Below are 23,970 nucleotides of genomic sequence, written 5' to 3'. Positions count from 1 at the left end.
GACACAGAAGTAGAATAATATTGTGAAGGAAGAGGTAGTCACCACCGTATCAAGTGAGTGGATGATGGTTACCACCAACTACCACTACCACTATTATGATTTTTAGCCATATACAGTAATATGGTTTGGTTACCTTAGAATCTATCTGCATTCCAGATCTTCATTGCAATATATTTCTTTTTTCTTTGGTCAGGTACTGCGGTTTCGGGGTTACTTTAGCGAGCAGGTTGAGGGGTCAAGGCAGGTGTATCGTGTCAGGCCTGTTGTCATCTGCTACCATCTTCTGGATGATGCAATCACAGTCACAGAGCCAAGGACACCAGTCAGTCATTCCACTTTCCTCTGTCCACTTATGGAAACTTTCTAGTAGACAGTGATACTGTATTTACCTGTATTTGTTAAGGATGAAGATGCTGCATGAAATAACTAAAGTATTATAGATTTTAATCAGTGTAATTAAAAGGGCAAATGTGATTATGTGCATCACCTTTTTTGACATGTTGCTCCTTAACTGTTAGGGCAAGGTGGCCGCAATTTACATCAGTTATTGACCTGTATGATGGATTGATTGTGTATATAAGTTAATAAAATTTGTTTCATTAGATTTTTATTCTGAGATTTTTTCTCAAATTTCTAAATTATCTACAAGAAATTAATAGGCTCCTAATGTAATGCATGAAATCTGGCTTGCTATGTGGCTAAGTAGTTACAATACCCTTGTGTTCAGTATGCGTTTGTGCAGTACTATTCTCATCCAGTATGGGTGGCCAAAAAATGACATAATTTATTACTGTAGTATGGATTTAATTGGCTAGTACAGGTCGGCTGCTCAAAGTGGGCCAAATTCTATGTGCTGTGTCCAGCACTACTACCTGCTTTACGCGCGGGAAGATAGCCAGCACTGAGGAATGTTTCCCTAGTACTGCTGCACCAGTCCAGTACGCCTTCCTCGTGATGCGTGATGTGTGCCAGATTGTAGTAGCTATTGCACTTCCCCCTGATGACGAAGGTGACGATGTATCAGTGTGTGACTGTGAGGGGTTTATAAGGGAGGTTGAAGCAGAGAGGCCTCCTCAAGATCCTGAAGGCCCTTCTCCAGGGGGTCAGTAAGACCTCCTACAGCCTCAGAAACCCCTCCCCCTTCCCCCCCAAGCCCATCACCACTCACCTTAAAGGTTGGTAAAATCTTAGTTATGTAAAAATGTAGTTAAGTTGGATCTACCGGGGGACTTTTTCAAGGCTTGTCTGACATTATTCATTTTTTCCATAAGGTCTGTTGTTTGTCCAGTACGGATTTAGCCCAATATGGCAGTACTGTCTGACAAAAACACCGTACTGGATGTGAGGGTACTGTGTAGTTGCTTTACAGATTCACCAATACATTTTATGATATTAGAAGAATATCAGTGATTTTTATTTTTTCAAATTTTCAGTGAAAATCTAAGTTTCCTAGCTTACCAGTTTCTGGGATGATTGGCAAGCTTTGTACACCAAACATATCATTTTTCTTCTATATTTTTTTTTTTTTTTTTTTTTTTTTTTTAATGATTGCATATGGCCTTCTAACTTATGAGTTTTGTTGGTACTTGGCCCCCTCCCATTACTGAGATATACAGTTTATGATATTTGCATTAGAGAAATATATATATATATATATATATATATATATATATATTTTTTTTTTTGAGGAAAATCTAAGTTTTGTATTTTACAAATTTCCTGGACGATTGGAAAGCTTTGTACACGAAACATATAATTATACAAACATTCCAGTGAGAGAATTTATAGGAAATTTTATAGGATTTCCAATGGTACACTTACATGGCAAGCCAAATTTTATAGATAATGTAGGAATTTTGATAAAAAAATCTCTTAAAATCTAATGAACCAAAGTTGATGAAACATAGAGGCAATCCTCCCCCCCCCCTTTTTTTTTTTTTTTTATAGGCAAAAGCCTCAGGGCCTTTCCCAAGGCCCAGTAGTCCTTCAACATGTCACCATTTCGGTGCTAACACCCACTATCCATATTGAGTAGGGTACAGGCTTTGACTATCTCAGACAGGACTGGTGCACTGGTAATTTTACGACATGTCAGCGGGTCTTCTGGTAGATCAGTAAAGTCTGCTTTTATGAAATGCAAATCCTTAAACTATTCCCTGCCCTAGGTCAACAACTGATGTAAATTGCAGCTTCCTAGCTCTAATGGTTTAGGAGCAACATGTCAAAAAAGACAATTAATTTATAAAGGTTTGCACATGAGCACTTGATATGGGTGTGCAAAAATGCAATTTTAAAACACTTACACATTTCTGAAGATTATAATACTTCTCAGAGACAGAGGAAGGATGCCAGTGCTTCCTGGAATTTTCTCAGAATTTTCAAAATTTCAAACTTTTTCTTCAAAAATGAAGATGATGTCCTTAAGTGCTTGGTTTCTGCATGGCATATTTTCTAAGCATATTTTTATGAACACATATATGAATTTACAGAATTCTGGGCTGGACCAGGGTCGCTTGCTGAGTCGACAGCGTGTGCCACACCCTGATGGTGGTTTCTGGCATTGGACACACCTCAATCTAGGCAAAACACTAAACCTGTATGGCAGGCACTATGTCATCTGTGACTGTGACCCTTTTACCAAGGTAATCTCAATGTGGCAAGCCAGTATACTGCAAGTTTATTGTTGTTACCCTGATGGTAGTGAGCATGTGGACATCTACCTCTCAACCACACACAGGTACTTCCTTCATAGTCCTAATAGGAACACTTGAAAAAAAAATACTGAATATAATCTTGCCTTTTATATCACATTACTCCATTAAAATAATACAAGTTTGGATATGGCCTAGCTTTAATTCCCATTTCTGGGCAAGAGCAGTTATACTGACAGTGTGGGTCACAGAATACAGGGATGACTTTTTTGCAATGTTGCAGTGAGAAATGTACTGCTCAAATTTGAGAAAACTCCATGAAGAGGTTATGTATGCCTTCAGGATACTCTGAAAACATTTTGATTCAGATCCGAGAGGGAATTAGTTCAAACAATATAAGATGCTGACTGATGTAAGCACACATGTATGGTACTTTTAAAAATTTCTTATCCAGTAGTGATATGTAATGCACAGTAAGACTAGGATGATTAAGAAAATACTGTAATGACTGTTTCTTTAATAGCTAAAGAGTACTTGCCAGAAATAAAATTTATAAGACTAAGATGATTAAGAAAATACATTAATGGCTGATTTTTTAATAGCTAAAGAGTGCTTGATTTTTTAATAGCTATAGAGTGCTTGCCAAAAATAAAATTTCAAAGCCAATTACTTGAATGACCAGTTTGTTTGCTCCAAGCCTGGCAAAGTTCAGGTGTAACTGAAGCTTCTTGGATGTTGTGGCTGATTTTTTTTTTTTTTTTTTTTTTTTTTTAATGCCGTCCCATTTTTTCAATAAGGGCTAAGGCATTGCCCCTGGGTAGAACTCTTGGGTTTGAAGCATGTAGCACTTTATTACTGGATGCCCTTCCTGATGTCTACCAATGACCCTTGGGTGGACTTGAACCTCCGACACTTCGGCCAAAGCAGAGTGCTCTAACCCACTAAGCCACGGCCGCTACAACAACTTTTAGGTGATGGAAAGGTGCTACCTTTCCCAGCATGGCAGCTACCCGGGCAGGGAGCAAACTCTCTGCCCTTCGGTCTTGAGGCAGCCTCTCTACCACTGAGCCACCCTGCTCCCCCAGAATTATTATGTGATGAGAGGTTTCATTACCGGTACTTCTGTATGTTTCAGCCAAGTTTACAGGTCCCTTGTCATTGGGCAATGGCAATGTTGCTTGACCTGTACCTTCAGTATATACATACTGGGTTATGGTTCATTACTTCTGTATGTTTAGCCAAGTTTACAGGTCACTTGTCATTGGGCAGTGGCAGTGTTGCTTGACCTGTACCTCCAATATATACATACTGGGTTATGGTTGTTTAATCCATTGAGCTTGTGGGCAATGTTATGGTTGTTTAATCCACTGAGCTTGTAGGCATAATTTTAATTTTATACTTACTATCGCCAGATGATTTTATTCAATTAATGATAGGCTTTACAAACATAAGGCGTCAGATACAGCCTTAATAAAACCCCTTCAGTATGAGAAGCTTTTCCTAAAGTGAATAAAACCATCTGGTAGAATTAATAAATGAAAAAGGATGTCATCTAGATTCAAGTGGTTAAATATGACAGGAATACCTACTGAGTGAGGGTACTGAGGTGGGATCCCCCTTTCCACTGCCGTGTGACCCATACAGCCTTCTGCGACAGTCCCGTGCTGAGTCCCCCATGCGCATCTCAGACTTGCGGCCACACTCAGCTCCTGCCCTCACTGCCAGACACCGTGGGATTGTACTCAGGTATGGAAAACAGACTGTAAACTTACCTCATTCAATCTGATGATGTCTTTTTAAACTAACTTTTATCCACCTGTACAGTACTGTCCTTTTTATTTATTTCTGCTACTGCCAATGATGTAGTTCATGTTAGAATAGACTTTTTGGACAGTATTAACCCCTTCACTATCAGGGTGCTCTCAAAAGCTGAATAAAATCGTAGTGAAGGTGTAGAAGTAGTAGTAGTTGTTCCCTAGGCAGTCTGACCGAACAGCCCCAAGTCCCTAAGGAAGGCCATGGCCAAGACCTGGCTTTCCCACAGAGTTCTCAAGGAGTGTATGTTGTGCTGTTGGCGTAGGTCATTGTATGCAATGCAGTCTTACGTAATGTGCTTAATACCATGGGGTGCTGTGTTACATTTTGGACAGGCATCAGCGACGGAGTCATCCAACCTCTTCTGGTAACTTAAGAGGGCTGAATGATGCCCACATCTCAGCCTGGCCAGGTGGATCCTGTCCTCACGAGGGAGATAGGATTCAGAAGGGTGGATATCAGGAGGCCTTGCATGCAGCTGTGTGTTGTCTTTGACTAAATGGAGCAGTGAGTGATTTGAGTATGCATATGCTTCTGGAAGCTGGTCAGAGGTGGGCGAGGGGGAAGAGATGACAGTATTTGTGTATGATATTGTGTGCCGGGTGTTGTTTTGATGTTCCTTGGTGTGTGTGGATGTGCTGCCATGTAGTGTAGTGGATGTTGTGGGTTTGTGGAGGCTGCAGCGAGCATTTGGGTGCCTCTCATGTCAAGGTGATGCTTGACTTTGAGGACTTTGGTTTCTTGATGTAGGTGGTCTGTGGGTGTAGTAGCTGTGCAGCCTGTGATTATTTTTAGGGCCTTGTTCTGTATGGTCTGCAGAGTGTTGTAGTGTGTATTGGTGAGGTTAGGAGCCCAGGCAGGGCTTGCATAATTCATCACTGAATGTATGTACATTCAATCCTCGTAAATTGTGGCAATTTGGGTTTGGACCACTGCTGTGATTTACGAATTCTGTGATTTATGAATAATAACTCTTATGTGAAAAATTAATTTGGGTCTGGACTTTGGCCAACCCCACCCCCACAGCACCCTACCTACACTTATCTAGGCACCATCAAACACAAACATACAAATTTAGGAATATTCAGTGCATGTATTAAATAGAAATAAGCTATGTTAAGGGATCTCACCTTAATCCTATGACGAAATTGCTTAAGTCAATGGAGTTGGGATGTGTTGGGAAGAACTTAGAACCTCTCAGCACTTGCTCTTCCCAAACTCTTTTGCCAGCTTTTAAAACTTCTCTCCCCTCTCGACACGATGATTGAGCTCCAAACATTGACTGTACAACAACTGCAGCAGCTTCTTGATGCTATACTGCTTAGAGCGCTTCATTGGGGGGTCGGGGGGGGCCATGGCAGGTAGGAGATGGGGGAAAGTTGCACAAAAAAGGCAGGTAACTCTTGTACTCCACTGCGACGGTCCGTAGTGTGCGGACTGGCGGGACAAGAAGAACAACAACATGGCGGCATTAGTATGCACATATGCCACCAGGGACAAGTGGTGATTGGTTGTTGGGTCGCGATTTTCAGTTTGAATGCCGCGGTTTACAATACTCCTCGGAAAAGGCCCACTTAGGTGCCTAGGTCTGCGATTTTTGTGACATAACAGTGATTTAAGGTTGCTGGCAGTCTGACGGCCACCTAGCCATGATTTACGAATCTGTGATTTATGAACACGCGATTTACGAGGATTGTGTGTATTGTTTGTATACTGTGGTGGTTGTTTCTTTGTTGTGTCCAAATGTTGTATGGGCAAGTGACCTCAAGGCATTGAGTCTCGATGTTATTTTATTTTTAATCTTTGTGATGTGTTATTTAAATGACATTGATGTATTGTATGTTACACCAAGGATTTTGTGTGTGTGTGTGTGTGTGTGTTAGGGGAATGTTGTTCATGGTGAGGTGTGGAATGTGACTGTGTTTTGCTGTTCAGTTTGTGAGAAGGGTCACTGTAGATTTGGCTGGGGCTATTTTGAGCCAGTTTGTGGTGAACCATTTGTGTAGTGTGTTGAGGTAAGGTTGGAGGATGTGTGCAGCTGTATTTGCATTTTGATGTGTACATGTAAGTGTAATGTCATCTGCATAGGAAGCTGTGTGTGTCTGTGGTGTGTACAGTAGGTATGTCATGCATGTATAGGTTAAAGAGTGTAGGGGACAAACAGATCCTTGAGGGACGCCATTTGTGAAGTTTCTGATGTTCAAAGACTGACTGGCAAATGTTTATATGTGCACATCTGCCTACTATGTAGTTTGCCAGCCATCTTTGTGTTATTGTGCATGTTTGTGTTGAATATTTTGTTTGTAAGGTTGTGGCTGGGGATGGCATCAAAAGCTTTGCTAATGTCTAGTGTGAGTAGGAGTGTTCTGTGTGGTGGCCGAGCTGAATTCATGCCATCAAAACTCTCTGTGTAAGGTCTGTAAGAAGAGTGTTTGTGGAGTGTAGTGGCCTAAAGCCATGTTATGATGGGGCTAGGGGGATGTGAGGTGTAACTTGTTGTAGTACCAGTCATTCAGTGACATAAGAAGGGGTGCAGAGGAGTGTGATGGGGTGGTACCGGTATTTGGTGTGTGAAATGACACATAAAGCACTGCAGTAATATCATACTACTGGGAATAGGCTTACATATTAGTCTTACCACAGAATAAAGCAGCTTATTTCGATATAAAATCCATCTAATCAACCATGCATAACAGCTGATGGATATTGGACCTGTCATAATTACTTATGCAGTTACAGTATATGTTCATTTTAGACCTGAAAAGGTGAAAAATAACAGGGATACATCATAAGACAATACTGTATTCCCTGGCATCCAATTAAAAAAAAACTAAAGAGCACCTCAAAATGACATTAGGTTGCTTGAACTGTACCGTAATTAAGTAATGTTATTCTTATATCCAAGGAGTGATTGAAAGAGAGGTATATACAGACAAAGCATCCAGCCATGCCCCAGTGGGAGATTCCTGAGAGGAAGTAAGGCACTGGTAGTATTGGCGGCAGTGGAGGTGATGGCATTGATGATGGTGATGTTCTCTTATGTACATTCCTCTCTCTCCAGATTTGATGTGGTGGTGGAGGAGGGTGATGGTGGTGCAGTGAGTGCTGTGCTGCTATACCGACCAGCAGGGCAAACAGTGGAGATGCGCCTGCCAGCTCACTTGCAGCTACCAGAGATCAAGCGCTTCAGTCCTGTGCTGTTGCGACCAGTTAAGGTTCCACTCTCAGACTCTGGCAGGGGTGAGTAGCCATAACACCATCTCAGTCTGTGTCCAGGAGATTATAGCACTTCTACATAAGGTCATTTTCTTCATTATCAATATTATCAGGGGCAGGGGACAGGGCAACATTGAGGTGATTTGTTTGTGGCCACCCTTTACGGGATTAAGGTGTCAGGCTATAGATATGGTAGTTAGATAGATCATCCTCTTCCCCAATTTTGTGCTGTTCAAAAGGATTGGGGAGAATCAGGATTGCAATGCTGCTGGTGTACAACCAAGTACCTTTCCAGTTCTTCCGTCTGCAAAGTTCTTCTCTGTGAAGGCATAATCTAAAACACACACACACACACACACACACACACACACACACACACACACACACACACACACACACACACACACACACACACACACACACACACACACACACACACTACACACTACACACACACACACACACACACACACACACACACACACACACACACACACACGATGGGTGTAAGCGAGAAAAGACCAAAATGGGGCTATAAAATGGGGATAGAAGACATAACCTAGATGACACATGAGGATTTGAGTGTAACAATACAGCAGGGATTATCACCAGAGAAGAATTTAAATAAGATAACCAGCAGAGCATACAATATTTTAACAAATAGCATTTAATTATATGAGTGAAGATATGCTAAGTTCATTGATAATGACACTGGGTGCATTTGTGTGGTCTCCACCAAAAAAACATTTCAGTAAATTAGAGAAAGTACAAAGAGTGGCTACTAAGTTGATACTACACTTGAGAGAACTTGTACAGTATGAGAAGGGGTTACAATGGCTGAAATTACTTATGTTGTAAGAGAGAAGAGAAAGAGGAGACATGATAATTTTGTATAAATGTATGCATTGTATTGAAAAGATTGAGATACTGTAATTATATCCTAGCGGATGGTGGAAGAACAAGAGGACATAGTTATAAATTTAAGCTTCATGGGTGCATGGATAATGTAAGAAAATATAGTATTCCAAATAATTTACAAGTATACTTAAATGGAACCAATTAGATGAAAGTGTGGCAACTACTAAGAATACCCATATTTTCATGGAAAAATTGAATAGTTGTGGTGCTGGAAACAGAACAGTATGAGTTTAATACTCAGATCCTGTAAAATACAAATACAGTAACCCTTATAAGACCTGGACGACCAAGACCTGGTCACCCCAAGTTTTGGACATTTTAGGCTTAAGTCTCGGATATTCCCCAAGATATCTGAACGTCCGAAACAATCAGGGACACCAAAAATGGCCAAAAAATATCAAAATGAAAAAAAAAAGAAGAAAAAAAAAAAAGCCAATATGTGTTCATCTCTGCTCTTTAAAATTGCCGTGCAGTGATGAACAGTTGTGTTTTGACGCCTAGTTCCAGCGATGTCCACTAGAGCACCTCTGCATCCTCCCCACTTCCCGCATACCTACTGTCGTGACTGCATACTCGTCGCCAGCTTTAAGAAATTAGAATTCAGAGTGCAAAGGATTAAGTACAGAGTGCAACTCAGGAGTGTTTCAAGTGCAGCGCAAGTGTAAACACCAGAATATGCAGTGTTAGAAAATTATAATTCACAGTTCAAATGATTAAGTGCAGTGCAAGTAAGAACAGAATATGCAGTGTCAAAAAATTATAATTCACTGTGCAAAGGATTAAGTGCAGTGCAAGACCGGATTACTGTACTGTATGTGCTTTGAGTGCACCTTCACCACTGTCAGAGCCATAGATGAGGCGGGTTAATCTTCACGATGGCCAAGGACATGTAGTAAGTACCCAGTACACTGCTAAATATTTTCCTTACTCACTTCTAGTTTCTCATTCTCTGGTTCCTTTTTATTTATCTTATGGTTTCTGTCCCTTGTTTGTGTTAATAGGGTCTTAAATAGGTGCTGTGCATGTCTGGTAGGGAGTTATTTAGGTGGCTTTCAAAGTTAGGTTTAGTTGGGGTCTATATGTACCTGTCCAGGGGCATTTTGCCCAAGTCCTGGACGTTACTTGGGCTCTGTTACGTCGGATATTGGAGGGGTTACTGTAGGTGAATACACACACACACATTCATGCATGTATGGATGCACATGTGCACAAGCTATACTTATCCATACTCAGCCTAATACTCTGTTAAAGTTTGATATACAGGGTTCACTGATTGCTTTTTGATAGTACATTTTTATAATGTGAACCAGAACAGTGATTAATTAAAATATAAGTGCTCATAGTCATTACACCTACCATACCTCACTTGCAACTCAGTGGGAGGGACTCAGAGTGTTCAATAAGTGCATAGGCTAATGGCAGCTTAAATTTTATTTAGGCCTTCAGTTTTCTTAGAGGTAAAGCACCTTAAAACATCCTGCTGTATTCCCTGAAAAAAGTCTGAAATGGGTAAAGGAAAGTGCAAAAGAGGAGAATCTAATAACAAAATGCTAAGTGAAAAGGATCATACATCCATTTATGCCTTGCATTTCCTGGCTCCATCCCAAACTCATTTACCTTGATCACATTAAGCTAATTTCCTTTAGTTAAAGAAAGAAGTCTCTCCAAAGAAGAGTATGTAATCTGAAGATGCTAAAACTAAAGTAAAACACGTCTTTCCACAGGAGCTTTTGTGGATATTGGAGAGGAGGGCCGCATAGAGGAGTGGCTGACCCCCCGCCACCTCATCCCACCAGCCACACTCACCATCTTTGGCAGAAGGTAAGAATTGGAAGTCAGGTTTAATTATTCCCCTGTGCAGAGGTGTTTCTGTCCTTCATTCTTTCCTCTTCCTTCTGCCTACGGGTGACTTTACACTCTCTCTTCTGTCTTTCTTTCCTTCATTCTATCCCCTTTCTTCTGCCAATGTGTGACTCTGCACTGAGTGACAGGCCAAATGGTTTCTTGTACACCAGTGAACCATTTACTAAGCTGGATGGTAACCATATAACTAAATTATGGCACTTGGTGATTCAATGGGTAATGAAGGTGCACCAATTGGATTGAGCCTGTTTAGGTTTATATCCAAGGGGTGGTTGGGGTTTATTGCTCACATAATGCTACTCAGGGATGAGTGAGGCTGATCACTCTCATCTTAAATGTCAAGATCAACTTGCCTAGCCCCAGGCTCCTGTGCTTCTCATGGGATGACAAATGATTGGATGGTAGATTGATGTACAAAGGAAAATGGGAAAAAAGAAGTGTGTGGTAATCATAGGGGCATTTGTCTTCTTAGTGTAATAGGATAAGTAAATGGTAGGATACTAATTGACAGAGTTAGGGAAATAACAGAGGAATTAATTGGAGAATTACGGGGAGGTTTTAGGAAGGGATAAGGTTGTGTAGATCAAATATTCAATTTTAGGCCTTTAGTTGAAAAGTTTCTAGAGAAGGGAAAGAAGTTGTATGCAGTCTTCATGGATTTGGAGAAAGCATATGACTGGGTGGATAGACAAGGAATGTGGAAAATATTAAGAATATGGAGTAAATGGGAAGTTGTTGAATGCCATGAAGATTATATGAGGATGCTAAGGCTTCAGTGTGTGTGGATAGTGAACTGAGTGAATTTTTCTGTCTGAATGTTGGATTGAAACAGGGATGTGTCATGTCTCCATGGTTGTTTAATCTGTATATGGATAGGATTATAAAAAAGATACAAGGTAGGGCAGTGGATGTTGGAGCAGCCCTAATGAGAGAGGGCAGCATTTGGAAACTCCCTGTACTGTTGTTTGCAGATGATACTGTATTTTTAAGTGAGGACGAAGGGGAACTTCAAGGCTTGGTGAATGAATTTGGGAGATTGTGTAAGAAACAGAATCTAAAGGTGATCATTGGGAAGAGCAAAGTTATGGTCTTCGAGAGAAATGAAGTCAGTGGATGTACAGTGAAGTTGGATGATGTGGAAATGGAAAATGTCTATCTATCTATCTATAGCCCGACGCCCTAATCCCGCAAAGGGAGTGTATTTAAGTACTGTACTTAGGTAGTGTGATACCGTAACTAGGTAGTGTGATGAGTAAGGATGGAAGTTTGGAGGGTGAAGTGCTTGAAAGGTACAACAAGGAAGAAAAGTTGCTTGTTGTTTGAAAGCAGTGATGAGAAACGGGAAAGGGAATATGGAAGTAAAAAAGTCACTCCAAGACAGTATTGTGATACCAACTCTAACGTATGGTAGTGAAGCTTGGGCCGTATTGGAAGGACACAAGTGAAGAGTGAGAGCAGTGGAAATGAGTTATCTGAGAGGAGCATGTAGAGTTACATGGAGAGACAGACTGACAAATGAGGAAGCAAAGGAGCATTGTGGTGTAGATGTGGATGTGACAGAAAGTGTTAGGAGAAATAGTGAGGTGGTTTGGCCATGTGGAGAGGATGGAGAGTGAGAGACTAACGAGAAGAGTGTACGTGAGTGAGATGGATGGGGGGAGAGGGAGGGGGAGGCCAAGGATGAGATGGAGGGATGAAGTGGAGAGGTATATGACAGATGGGGGAATGAGCTGGAAGCAGGGCAGTGAAATTTCAGGGGACAGAGCAACATGGAGGTGATTTGTTTGTGGCCACCCCTAACAGGATTAAGGTGCCTGGCAGTAGATAGATAAATAGATTACAACAGTACTATGACTGCAACTGGATACTACTGTTGCTATCACTGCACAGTACATTACTATGACACAGTGACTTTGTGCAGGGTGCTGGTAACAGGGTGTGATGATGCCACCCAGAGGTTCCTCCTCTACCACTACGGTGCTGACAACATCCCACCAATGAAAGTAGTTGACAACACCAAGGTAAGTACTGAAAAATGCATTGTAAATAATATACATACTGAAAAAGATGGATTACATCTTAAAGTGCAAATATTTTTCACTGTACCCCCAATTCAGTTTCTCACACTTACAAAAGGTAGGGATATCCAGAACACAGCTTTTGGATTTCATTGGGGACAATCAGTGGAGAAGATGGATCTACTTGAAAGGCTTTTCTTTCCCATGCCATGGGAGATACCAGTCTGATAGTACTGTAGTACAAATGTTGAGCAAGGGGATTGTCACATCCGAACACCAGTACAGTGAGGAGAGATTTCCAGGCCTCCTTTCCTGTTTTAGTTATCTTTACATCACCATGAAATGTATGGTAGTACAGTACACATATTCATTCTCTGCCCTCTCCCAGTATTATTTTCATAAACAATAATTATGTTCTCAAGTTTCATATTTTGTATACTGTATAATTAAAAAATTACTGATATAGATTCCTTGAGCAACCTAAAAGTGTTTGGCTTGATGTACATTGTTCTTTGTTTGTCATGTGATGGTGCAGGCTAAACGTCAGTAGCCTATCTTATTTGAGTCTGTATGTTGTCACTGAATTGGAAATAATGTAAACATCAGAGTTTAGATCTAATGTATACCCACTTAAAAAATTATTGGCATTCTTTTAATGTAATAAAGTTTGACACACCGGACGAGAGATCTGAGAATAAACTGAGTTAATGTGCCATGTTGGTATCTCTGATCTGCTCCGTATTCATAGTGGCATCGGAGGCTTTGTAGCACTGGATACCAGGCTGTTTGTTTTGTCTATAATTATGAGTCTTTTTAAGTTACCATACTTATAGAGTTTTAGTTTCAACATAGTTTTCATAAAAATTATAAAGAGAATGTTGTCGTGTAATGTGCTGAATAAGTCACTGTCTAAGAAGTGTTACAAAAGAACCTGAAGCCACTTTGAATATGAGTCCTAGGATTGACTACTCCATAGTGTGTGACTGGCAGCGTTGCCATTTTGGTGTGGAAATCAGTTTCTAGCACACTGAAACATCATTTAGCATATTTTATACATTAAACTATTTTTTTTTTTTTTTAATGCTATATCCTCATTTTTCGATAAGGGCTAAGGTGTTGCCCCTGGGTAAAGGACTTTGGTTTGGAGTGTGTAGCATTTTATGACTGGATGCCCTTCCTGATGTCTACCAGTGACCCAGGGGTGGACTGAAACCTCTGCTCGTTCAGTCAGAGCAGAGTGCTCTAACCCACTGAGCTATGGCTGGTACAACAACGCTAGGTGACGGGAGAGCGCTGCCTCTCCCCACGGTGCAGCTACCTGGGCAAGGTGTGAACTCTTGATCCTTTGGTCTTGAGTCAGGTGCTCTACCACTGAGCCTTCCTGCCCTGCATTATCTTGCGCTGTTACAGTGAACCCTCGATATAACAAACTAATTGGGGGGAAGGGTGGGTCACTATATCTGAAAGTTTTGCTATATACGAGGGGTTCGGTATTTCCGAGGGATTACCGAACTCAGTTTGCTATATAAGGGGAATCATTCGGTCCTACGTGCTCAAGCATAACCTAAACTAATTCTGTGAAGTTTTACATGGAGAATTCAATGGTTTATGAAGTACAGTAATCCCTCTAATATCCGAACGCCCAATATCCGAACATCCCCACTAACCGGACATAATCCTCCTGGGATCCAATATTCCCAAAATGGGCCAAAAACTGCAAAAAATTAGAAAAAAATCTGACTTTTTTCCCTCCCATAATTTGAAATTCCCGCCTGGCGCCAAACAGCTGTTACACCATGGTCCCTTCACCCCTTCCTTCCTCCCCCTCCCCCCTCCCCTGTCAGGTTGCCATTTGGTATTTTTCATTACCAAGTGTGAGCCAATTTGGTAATGAAAAATTCGTTTGGTAATGCATTAGAATAATGCATTACCAAATGGATTTTTCACATGTATGAGGATACACAGGATGGAGATGGTGGATTGTTTGCTCTCTCTGATTAATCTGCTACCCTACATAGTGTGAAAATAATCAACATGTTGTTAGTTATAAGGAGAGTGATTACATGTATTTCCACTTGTATATATAATTAGTGAAGAATATATGCTAGCTTTACGAATTTGGTAATGAAAAGTTATATTTGACAATGAAAGTTGAGGAGATTGGTAATGTGGCTGTTGCGATCTGGCAACTCTGTTACCCCACCAACATCAACAGTCACAGCTTAACTCCGATGGAGAGCAGATACTCATAACAGTGCAAGCCACAGGTGCTTGTTTTTTGTGAATAAACAGTGAATAAACTGCAATACCTTGCCACTAGAACACACAGGAATTTACAGTGTTGTGCAGTGTTAAGAAATTACAATTTAGAGTGCAGAGGATTAACTGTGGACTGCAAACTGGCGGTTCAAACCAGTCCAAGACCAAGGGACTTGTAAGTACCCAGAATGTTTAATATTGTATAAACTCACCTCTAAAACCTCATTTTATGGTTCTTTTGCTTTTATTTCAGTCTTTTATGTACCTTATTGGTGTGATTTGGGTCTTAAATAGGTGCTATGCATGTCCAGAGGGAGTTGTATAGGTGTTTTTCAGAGTTAGGGTCCGTAAGTACTAGTCCATAAGCTGGGGCCCAATATCCGGACAGGACCACTATCCGGACCTGCCTATGGCTCTATTGATCCGGATATTGGAGGGGTTACTGTACATGTAAATACAATACTGTATGAAGTTGTACATATAAATACAATACCTATAATAAGAATACAGTATAATGTAGTACTGTTACAGTACACTTACTGTGCCAGAAAGGGATGCGTTGAAGTACACTTACTGTGCCAGGAAGGGATACTGTTGTCACTGTGGGTTGATTCGCGAACTTCCCATGCATTTAATGACCTTCGTTCGCAGAATCCGGGGGAAGTTCGGTCGTGATTTGGTCGTCCACTGTATCCAAAATTCACAATGCCAGGGTTTGTTTTATCGAGGGTTTACTGTATTTAAACTAATACTGTACATGCTTTTTAGTGTGCTGAATGCATAATGAAACAAGACTGCCATGCTGCATGCCTTTTTCTTGCTGCTGAATTAAGGGAAAAATGCAGTGGGTTCGTATCTACAGCTGAAATTCATTCATTTCATCCAACAGCATTTTGATAATTTTGTTGGTTACTGTATCTTAATGGCATTATTAATAGACAATACTACGGCTCACCATATTTTTCTTTACATTTCTTTGTGGTTAGTATCATACTGTTGCGGTGATTTTTAGTCATAGCTTTACATTAATGGTTGAGATTGCCAATCTGTCCCTGGTTAAAGTAAGGGCATAGTATATCCATCCATCCATCATCCAATCCTATGTCGCCCTATGAGAGACATAGGAGCCCGGGGCAAGGCAAGTTGGTCCTGACATTTAAGATGAGAGTGATTAGCCTCACTCATCCCTGCATGGCATTATGTGAGCAATAAACCCCAACCACCCTTTGGATATAAACTTATACTGGGTCAGTCCGAGTGGAGCACCTTATTAACCCACTAAACCACTGGGCGCCATAATTTGGGTATATGGTTACCTCCCAGCATAGTAAATGGTTTCCTGGTGTACAGGAAACCATTTGGCTTGTCACTCAGTGTAGTGTCACCCATAGGCAGAGAGAAGAGGAAAGAATGAAGGAAAGAAAGACAGAGGAGGGAGTGTAAAGTCACAAGTAGGCAGAAGAAAGAGGATAGAATGAAGGAAAGAAAGACAGAAGATGAAGAATGGAAGAGAGGAAAAGGCAGACACCCAAAGCAGCACTACATTGAGTGAGTGGATGGTGAGCGTCCCCACCTACCACTACTGAATAATAAAATTATTCAGGATCATCAGTGTGAATGTGGGTAAAAGACAGGCCCTATAAAAGCTCGGCTCCACTTGCAGAAGATTTTCAATAAAAATACGTATATTATAAAACGACAGAACATGAAAAGAAAACAGCTGATAAGAGAGAATGGATGTTAAAGACTGGTACTAAAAAGGGAATAATTAAACTTAAAATTCCCAAAGGGGAAGGATGTAGATGTAAGAAAGAACATGAGGCAGCTCAGAGATATAATACTATCTCTGGGGATGCAAGGAACAGCGTGGTGGACTGAAGAGGTGAGACAGGCTGTGGCACAAAAGAAGAAAGCATACAATGAATGGATGAGAAATAGGGGCATGGAAGAAGTTGAGAGGCGGAAGAGAGAGTTATATGTAGAAAGAAAGAAAGAGAGGTGAAAAGATTAGTAAGAGAGAGTAAGAAGAGAGTGGATGAGGAATTTGGAAGGAATTTGAGTGTAAAGTGGAGGGACTGTAAGAAAAGGTTCTGGAAAGAGGTGAAAAGAGTAAGACAGGGTGGAAGTGAAGTTAGCAGGGGAGTGAAAGATAAAAATGGTAGATTACTAATGGAGAAGGGAGAAAAAGTGAGCAGATGGAGAGAACACTTTAAGGAATTGTTGAACATAGAGGATGGAAGTAATGCGAGTATAAGTGGCTGGGGAATGGCTGGGAGAAGGAGGGAGGTGAGAAGACAGGAAGAAATCAATAGGATAGAAGTTGTGGAAGCAATGAAGAAAGTTAAATTGGGGAATGCCCCAGGAATTGATGGAGTGTGCGGTGAAATGCTGAAGCATGGGGGAGAGATAGTAGTAGAATGGATGTGGAAGATGTACAGATTGGCCTGGGAGGTAGGTAGAGTCCCGGAGGATTGGAAGTCAGGTATAATTATTCCCTTGTACAAAGGAAAAGGGGAAAAAGAAGTGTGTGGTAATCATAGGGGCATTTGTCTTCTTAGTATAATAGGAAAAGTGTATGGTAGGATACTTATTGACAGAGTTAGAGAAAGAACAGAGAAATTAGTTGGAGAAGAACAAGGAGGCTTTAGGAAGGGAAGAGGTTGTGTAGATCAGATATTCATTCTGAGATCTTTAGTGGAAAAGTTTCTAGAGAAGGTAAAGAAGTTGTATGCGGCTTTCATGGATTTGGAGAAAGCATATGACACAGTGGATAGACAAGGATTGTGGAAAGTGTTAAGAATATATGGAGTAGATGGGAAGTTGTTGAATGCTGTGAAGAGTATGTACGATGGTGTGAAGGCTGCAGTGCGTGTGGATGGTGTACTAAGTGAATTTTTGTCTTTGAAAGTTGGGTTGAAACAAGGATGTGTCATGTCTCCATGGTTGTTCAATCTGTACATGGATGGGGTAGTAAAAGAGGTACAAGGTAGGGTAATGGATGTTGGAGTGGCCCTGGTGAGAGAGGATAGTGTTTGGAAACTCCCTGTACTGTTGTTTGCAGGTGATACTGTGTTGTTGAGTGAAGACGAAGGGGAGCTGCAAGGCTTGGTGGATGAGTTTGGGAGAGTGTGTAAGAAACGGAATCTAAAGGTGAATGTAGGGAAGAGTAAAGTGATGGTCTTTGAGAGAGGTGAAGTCAGTGAATGTACAGCGAGGTTGGATGGTGAGGAACTGGAAAATGTGAGTACGTTTAAGTACTTGGGTAGTGTGATGAGTAAGGATGGAGGTTTGGAGGGTGAAGTGCTTGAAAGGGTACAGCAGGGAAGAAAGATTGCTGGTTCTTTGAAAGCATTGATAAGAAACAGGGAAGTGAGCATGGAAGTGAAAAAGTTACTACATGACAGTATTGTGATACCAACTCTAACGTATGGAAGTGAAGCTTGGACGTTGCTGGAAGGACACAAGTCAAGAGTGAGAGCAGTGGAAATGAGTTATTTAAGAGGAGCCTGTGGAGTCACATGGAGAGACAGGTTGACGAATGAGGATATAAAGGAGCGTTGTGGTGTGGATGTGGTTGTGATAGGAAGCTTTATGAGGAACACACTGAGGTGGTTTGGCCATGTGGAGAGGATAGAGGGTGAAAGACTGACGAAGAGAGTGTATGTGAGTGAGGTGGGGGGGGGAAGAGGGAGGGGGAGGCCGAGGATGAGATGGAGGGATGGGGTGGAGAGGTATATGAGAGAGGGGGGTGTGAGTTGGGAGCAGGGCAGTGAAATGGCGGGGGACAGGGCGATTTGTTTGTGGCCACCCCAAACGGGATTGAGGCATCTGGCAATAGATAGATAGATAGATATTTCTTTGGAAATGGATGTGCTCTAGTTGAGTTTGTCATCAACCCATTCATTAAATGTTAATGGTTGTTGTCACAGTATCACAGTGTGTCAGAAAATCCTAAGGTGGCAACCTTGGATACAATGGGTGCTAAGGAGAATAATAGTACTTTCATTTCTATATTATCAAGTGGATAATGCGTTGAGACACCTTTGAGCATTATATCCATTGCTTTGAATTTTTCATTATACACGACATGAAGCTACAGGTGTTATACTACATCTGGAGAGAGAGAGAGAGAGAGAGAGAGAGAGAGAGAGACGGGGGGAGTGGAGGGACAGAGATTTAGAGGGAGAGGGAGAATCAGGTGTACCAACTGTTACTGCATATTCACAGTTTCTTTTCCAGTGATAATTGTAAAGGATATCGAAGCATGGGATGCTGATAATTATTGTAGTGGGTGTACATGAGGGACCATATGCCCACTGTAAACTTATCAGGAGAAAGAACATGTTTGTAGTATGGGTATTACATATTCAACTGTAGCTGACACATTTTTCTAAACATACTTGTAAATTACTGTACACAAACTCTTCCACTCCATCACCTCATGTCGGCAGGCAGAAGAGTACTCAATAAAGAGGTAGTGGCCACCATGCCAGCAAGCTTAAGAAAAAGAACATTAAGAACCTAGTGCCAAAATCCAGCATGGAGCTGGATTATCAGCAACAAGCTGTGTATGCTGGGCAGGCTGTAAACACTGATGCGGCGTATTTAAAGAAATGTACTAACAGAAGTAGTTCAGTAATCTCTTTAATAACCGTATGCCCAATATTCGGACACCCCAATGTCCGGACATTCTGGGCCCGGACCTTCAGCCCCCCCCCCCCCCCCCCAAAAAAAAAAAAAAAAAAAAAACACCCGTAATTTGAATTTGGCACGTGAAGCTGAACAGCTGTATTTACATGCACTTCTCACTTCCCTGGCTCCCCTTCCTCTCCCCAGTTCCCCCTCAACTACTGTTGTGAGTAAACAATTGTCGGGATGGCTGCCGCTCGTGCTTGTTTTTGTTTAAACAGTTATAATTCACAGTGCTAGGGATTAAGTGCAGCACAACATTGGATTACTGTACGTGCTTCAAGAGCATTTCACCACTGTCAGAGCCTTAGAGGTGGGGTAATCTTTGTAACAACCACCACGGACGTGTTGTAAGTACACTGTCAACTGCTAAATATTGTCCATACTCTCCTCTAAATCCTCATTCTCTGATTCCATTTCATTTATTTCATGCTTTATGTCCCGTATTTGTGTGCATAGGGTCTTAAAAAGGTGATTTTCATAGTGATTCTCATGTCTGTTAGTGAGTTTCAGTAGGCAGTCAACTGCTAAATATTTTCCATATTCACCTCTAAATCCTCATGCTTTGGTTCCATTTCATTTATTTCATGCCTTGTGTCCCTTACTTATGTGAATAGGGTCTTAAATAGGTGCTATGCATGTCCGGTAGGGAGGTATGTAGGTGGTTTTCTGAGTTAGGCTGGGTTAGGGTCCATAAGTACCTCTCCAGAAGCCTCAGGCCCAGTAACCAGATGGACCCAGTTTCCGGACATGCCTTTGGCTGCATTACATTGGATATTGGGGAGATTACTGTATGTCATATTACAAATGGAACTACTGAAATAGGGAATGAAATTAAAAGTATGAAAGAAGACCAACAGAGATGAGGAAGGACATGATATTATGGAAGGAAAAATATGGTGATTCTCGTTGGAGGTCTTCAAGAAGGGGGGGGATGTCGAAGATGAGTCAGGAAAGGAAAAGCAACACGTCGCTGTAAAGCTTAAAGAGGAAAGTCAAGGATGATATGGTGTACAGAGAGGAGGGTATTGCAATGAGTACAGAGGGGCGGGCAGTTACCGGACATCAAATAAGAGTGAGTAAACCTAGTATGTCCAATTCTAAGGTGAGCTAAAGCAGTCTCCCACCTCCTGTTATGGTGGCAAGGGGTCAGCCATGGAGAAATAAAGGGTTTAACAACACGAAGTTTATTATTAGTGATAGAGTCCCAACAAAACTGCCATTGATGTTTAAGGAAGGAAAATAGGACAGGAAGGAAATCAGAGACTAGAATGAGTAAGGAAGGGAAGATCTCCCTGGCAACAGCTGTGCAGGCCAACTGATCAGCACGTTCATTGCTTGCGACACCTACATGTCCTGGGACCCAACAGAACTGGACTGATTTACGATGAGATAAGGAACAACCATTCCAAGATAATAGGGACCAAAGGGTGAGAAGTAGAAGATGACTGAAGAAGGAACTGAGCACTAAAAGAATCAGAGAGTATCACGAATGAGGAAGAGGAGGAACAACAAATTTACCATAACGCAAACAAGAGGGCATACAACTCAGCTGTTAAAACACTCGCACAAACACGAAGGTGAAAACGATAAAAGGTGTCTGGAAAGAGAACTGCGAACTCAACACCCTCTGGAGTTTTTAAACCATCAGTGTATACAGGGAATGCAGAGGAATGGCGAGAGAGATGGTAAAAAAAAACTGGGAATGGAGAATGAAGGAAGAAGAATTGGACTTGGAATAAGGGAAAATGGAAAGACAAACACTGGGACATGGAAGAAGCCATGGGGGAAAAAGACTCTGATGAAAAGAGAAAACACCACCAACTGCAAGGGAGGAGTGCGAGGGGATGGTTCGAGTTTGAACTGCAAAAGGTGGCTTGATCCTAGGATGTGAGGAAAAGACATTCAAGTCAGGACTGGGAGGAAGTAGAGATGGAATACCAGGGAACCTGTGCAACTTAGCATAGGTACAAAGAGAAAGCAAAGCAAGACAACGGAAAAGGGAAGGAAATCCTGATTCAGCATAGAGACTTTCAACTGGGGAAGACTTAAAAATGTCAATAGCCAGACACAAACCTCGATGATGCACGGAATCAAGTTGTTGAAGGACGGTATCTGAAGCAGAAGAATAAACCTGGCAACCATAATCAAGTTTGGAGAGAATGAAAACAATATGGAGGTGAAGGAGAGTACTGTAGTTTGATTGCCACGTCATGACACATGAGACAAAGTTTGTAAGAGACAGAGGTGCTGCAAAGCTGAAATTTTCAAGAAGGCAATATGGTCCTTTCAAGTAAGACTAGAGTAAGTAAGGCCAAGAAAGGAGGCTGAGGTTATTTATGGGAGAAGAGAGCCATAAAGGAAAAAAGGTGGCTGAGGAATAAGATGAGAGCGTGTAAAAGTGATAGCATGATACTTATGAGGAGAGAATCAGAAACCATGGGTAGTAGTCCACTTTGAGGCAGCTGAAACTGCACATTGAATAAGAGCACCAAGAACAGAGATGTCAGAGTTTGAAGCGTATATTGCAAAGTCATCTACATATAAAGAAGAGTGAACGCCTAACGGGAGGGAAGAAATAATCCCATTAATAGCCAATATAAAGAGAGTAGTGCTAAGAACACTGCCTTGGGGAACACCTTCATGTTGTGGGAATAGATCCGATTAAGTATGCTAAACACAGGCTCTAAAGAAATGAACTGACAAAATTCTTAAAAAAAACAACAATGTTACCATCAGTACCACAAGAACGAACCATGCTCAAAGTGTGAGAGTGCCAGTCAGTGTCATAAGCTTTTTCAAGATCAAAGAAAACTGCAATAACAGACTGGGGAGTGGCAACGGGAGAGCGGATGTAAGTTTCCAGATTATGGATGGGAGTTAAGGTACCACGGGCTTTTCAAAAAAAAAAAAAGAGAGAGAGAGAGAGAGAAGATGACAAAAGCCGTTTGGATTCTAAGAGCCGCATAAGACGATGATTTATCATATACTCAGACAACTTGCAGAGACAACTAGTAAGAGCAGTTGGGTGATAAATCTGAGGAGCATGGCCTAGCTTTCCCAGTTTAAGAAATGGGAGAATGAGGGCATTACAAAAAGGAGGAGGAAAAACACCCTCGGTCCAAATATGATTATAAGTAGCTAATAAAAAGGAGAAGACCTGGGGGGAAAGGTGACGGGCATATTGTAATGTATGCCATTGGGACCTTCACAAGTGTTCATACTGAGACGAAGGATGGAGGACAGTTCATAGAGTGTGAAAGGCATATTATATGACTGACTAGACGACAGCCGGAAGACAACAGGCTTACATTCAGAAGTAGCTTCAAGGACATGGAAATTAGGAGAGAGATGAGGACCACTACTAACATTACAAAAATGAAAATGCAAGCCATTAGCAACCAGATAAGCATCTGCAACTGACTTTCCATCCAAATGAAGGACAGGAGGTGTGGGAATGTACTTACTTGCTATTTTGCCAATACGTTTACAGGCAAAAGCAATGGGCATATTGGTACAGTCATATATAAGCAAACCTAGATGTTGCATCGCCCATTCTTCAGCACAGCGGCAATGCGTCTGCGAGGCCGCCATCTTGAAATGTCAAGTATGTAATAGTGGCGCTTGTTTTAGAGTGAATTCAAGCTATGAAAATGAATGTTGTTGTTGTTGTTGTGGTCTGCGAGGCCGCACTCTTGAAACGGTCAAGCATGTAATGGTGGCGCTTGTTTTAGAGTGAATTCAGGTTATGAAAATGAATGATGTTGTTGTTGTTGTGGTGGTAGTTTTGGTGGTTGTGGTGGTGGTGGTGGTGGTTGTTGTGGTGATGGTTGTTGTGGTGGTGGGTGTTGTGGTGTTTGTGATTATTTTTGTGAATGTTGTTGTTGTTGCGTTGTTGTGGTGGTGGTTGGTGTAGTGGCTACTGTTGTTGTGGTGGTGGTGGTTGTTGTTGTGGTGGCTATTGTTGTTGTTGTGATGGTGGTGGTTGTAATGGTGGTTGTTGTGGTGGTGGTGATGGTGGCGGTTGTTGTGGTAGTGGGAGTTGTTGTTGTGGTGGTGGTTGTGGTTGTCATTGTTTTGGCTGTTGTGGTTGTAGTTGTGGTGGTGATGGTGGTGGTTGTGGATGTAGTTGTGGTGATGGTGATGGTGGTTGTGGCTGTTATTGTTGTTGTTGTTGTAGTTGTCATTGTGGTGATGGTAGTGGTGGTGGTGGTGGTGGTGGTGATGGTGATGAATGTGATAATGGTGGTTGTTGTAGTTGTGGTGGTGCTGGTTGTTGTTGTTGTGGTGGTGGTGGTGGTGGTGGTGGTGGTGGTGGTGGTGCTGGTGGGTGTTGCTGTTGTTGTTGTTATTGTTGTTGTGTTGTTGTTGTTGTTGGTGTTGTGGTGTTGGTGATTATTTTTGTGAATGTTGTTGTTGTTGCTGTTTAACATGGAGCACCACAGTACAATTGGAGTCCCACAAAGGGACACATTTAAAAGTAAAAGGACAGGATGACCTAGGAATCGCGGTCAAAACTGCTTTCAAAACTAAAACATTAA

At 41.6% G+C, this 23,970-nt stretch overlaps 1 protein-coding gene across 1 annotated transcript in view; it reads left to right on the top strand.

Moving 5' to 3' along the window:
* Positions 1 to 23,970, top strand: part of LOC145418141 (EF-hand domain-containing protein 1-like) — a 56,910-nt gene that overhangs the window by 12,177 nt on the left and 20,763 nt on the right. Inside the window, exons 4-9 of the mRNA XM_080286666.1 lie at positions 194 to 322; positions 2,490 to 2,642; positions 4,231 to 4,397; positions 7,528 to 7,706; positions 10,325 to 10,421; positions 12,385 to 12,484. Of these exons, the coding sequence (XP_080142792.1) occupies positions 194 to 322; positions 2,490 to 2,642; positions 4,231 to 4,397; positions 7,528 to 7,706; positions 10,325 to 10,421; positions 12,385 to 12,484 (825 nt within the window). The remainder of the gene's footprint in view (positions 1 to 193; positions 323 to 2,489; positions 2,643 to 4,230; positions 4,398 to 7,527; positions 7,707 to 10,324; positions 10,422 to 12,384; positions 12,485 to 23,970) is intronic.

Source organism: Coenobita brevimanus, chromosome 14 (genome assembly GCF_032717465.1).
Source record: "Coenobita brevimanus isolate Jiangsu-jjx chromosome 14, ASM3271746v2, whole genome shotgun sequence".
NCBI classification, from domain to species: domain Eukaryota; kingdom Metazoa; phylum Arthropoda; class Malacostraca; order Decapoda; family Coenobitidae; genus Coenobita; species Coenobita brevimanus.
This window is presented reverse-complemented; position numbering and strand designations above follow the sequence as displayed.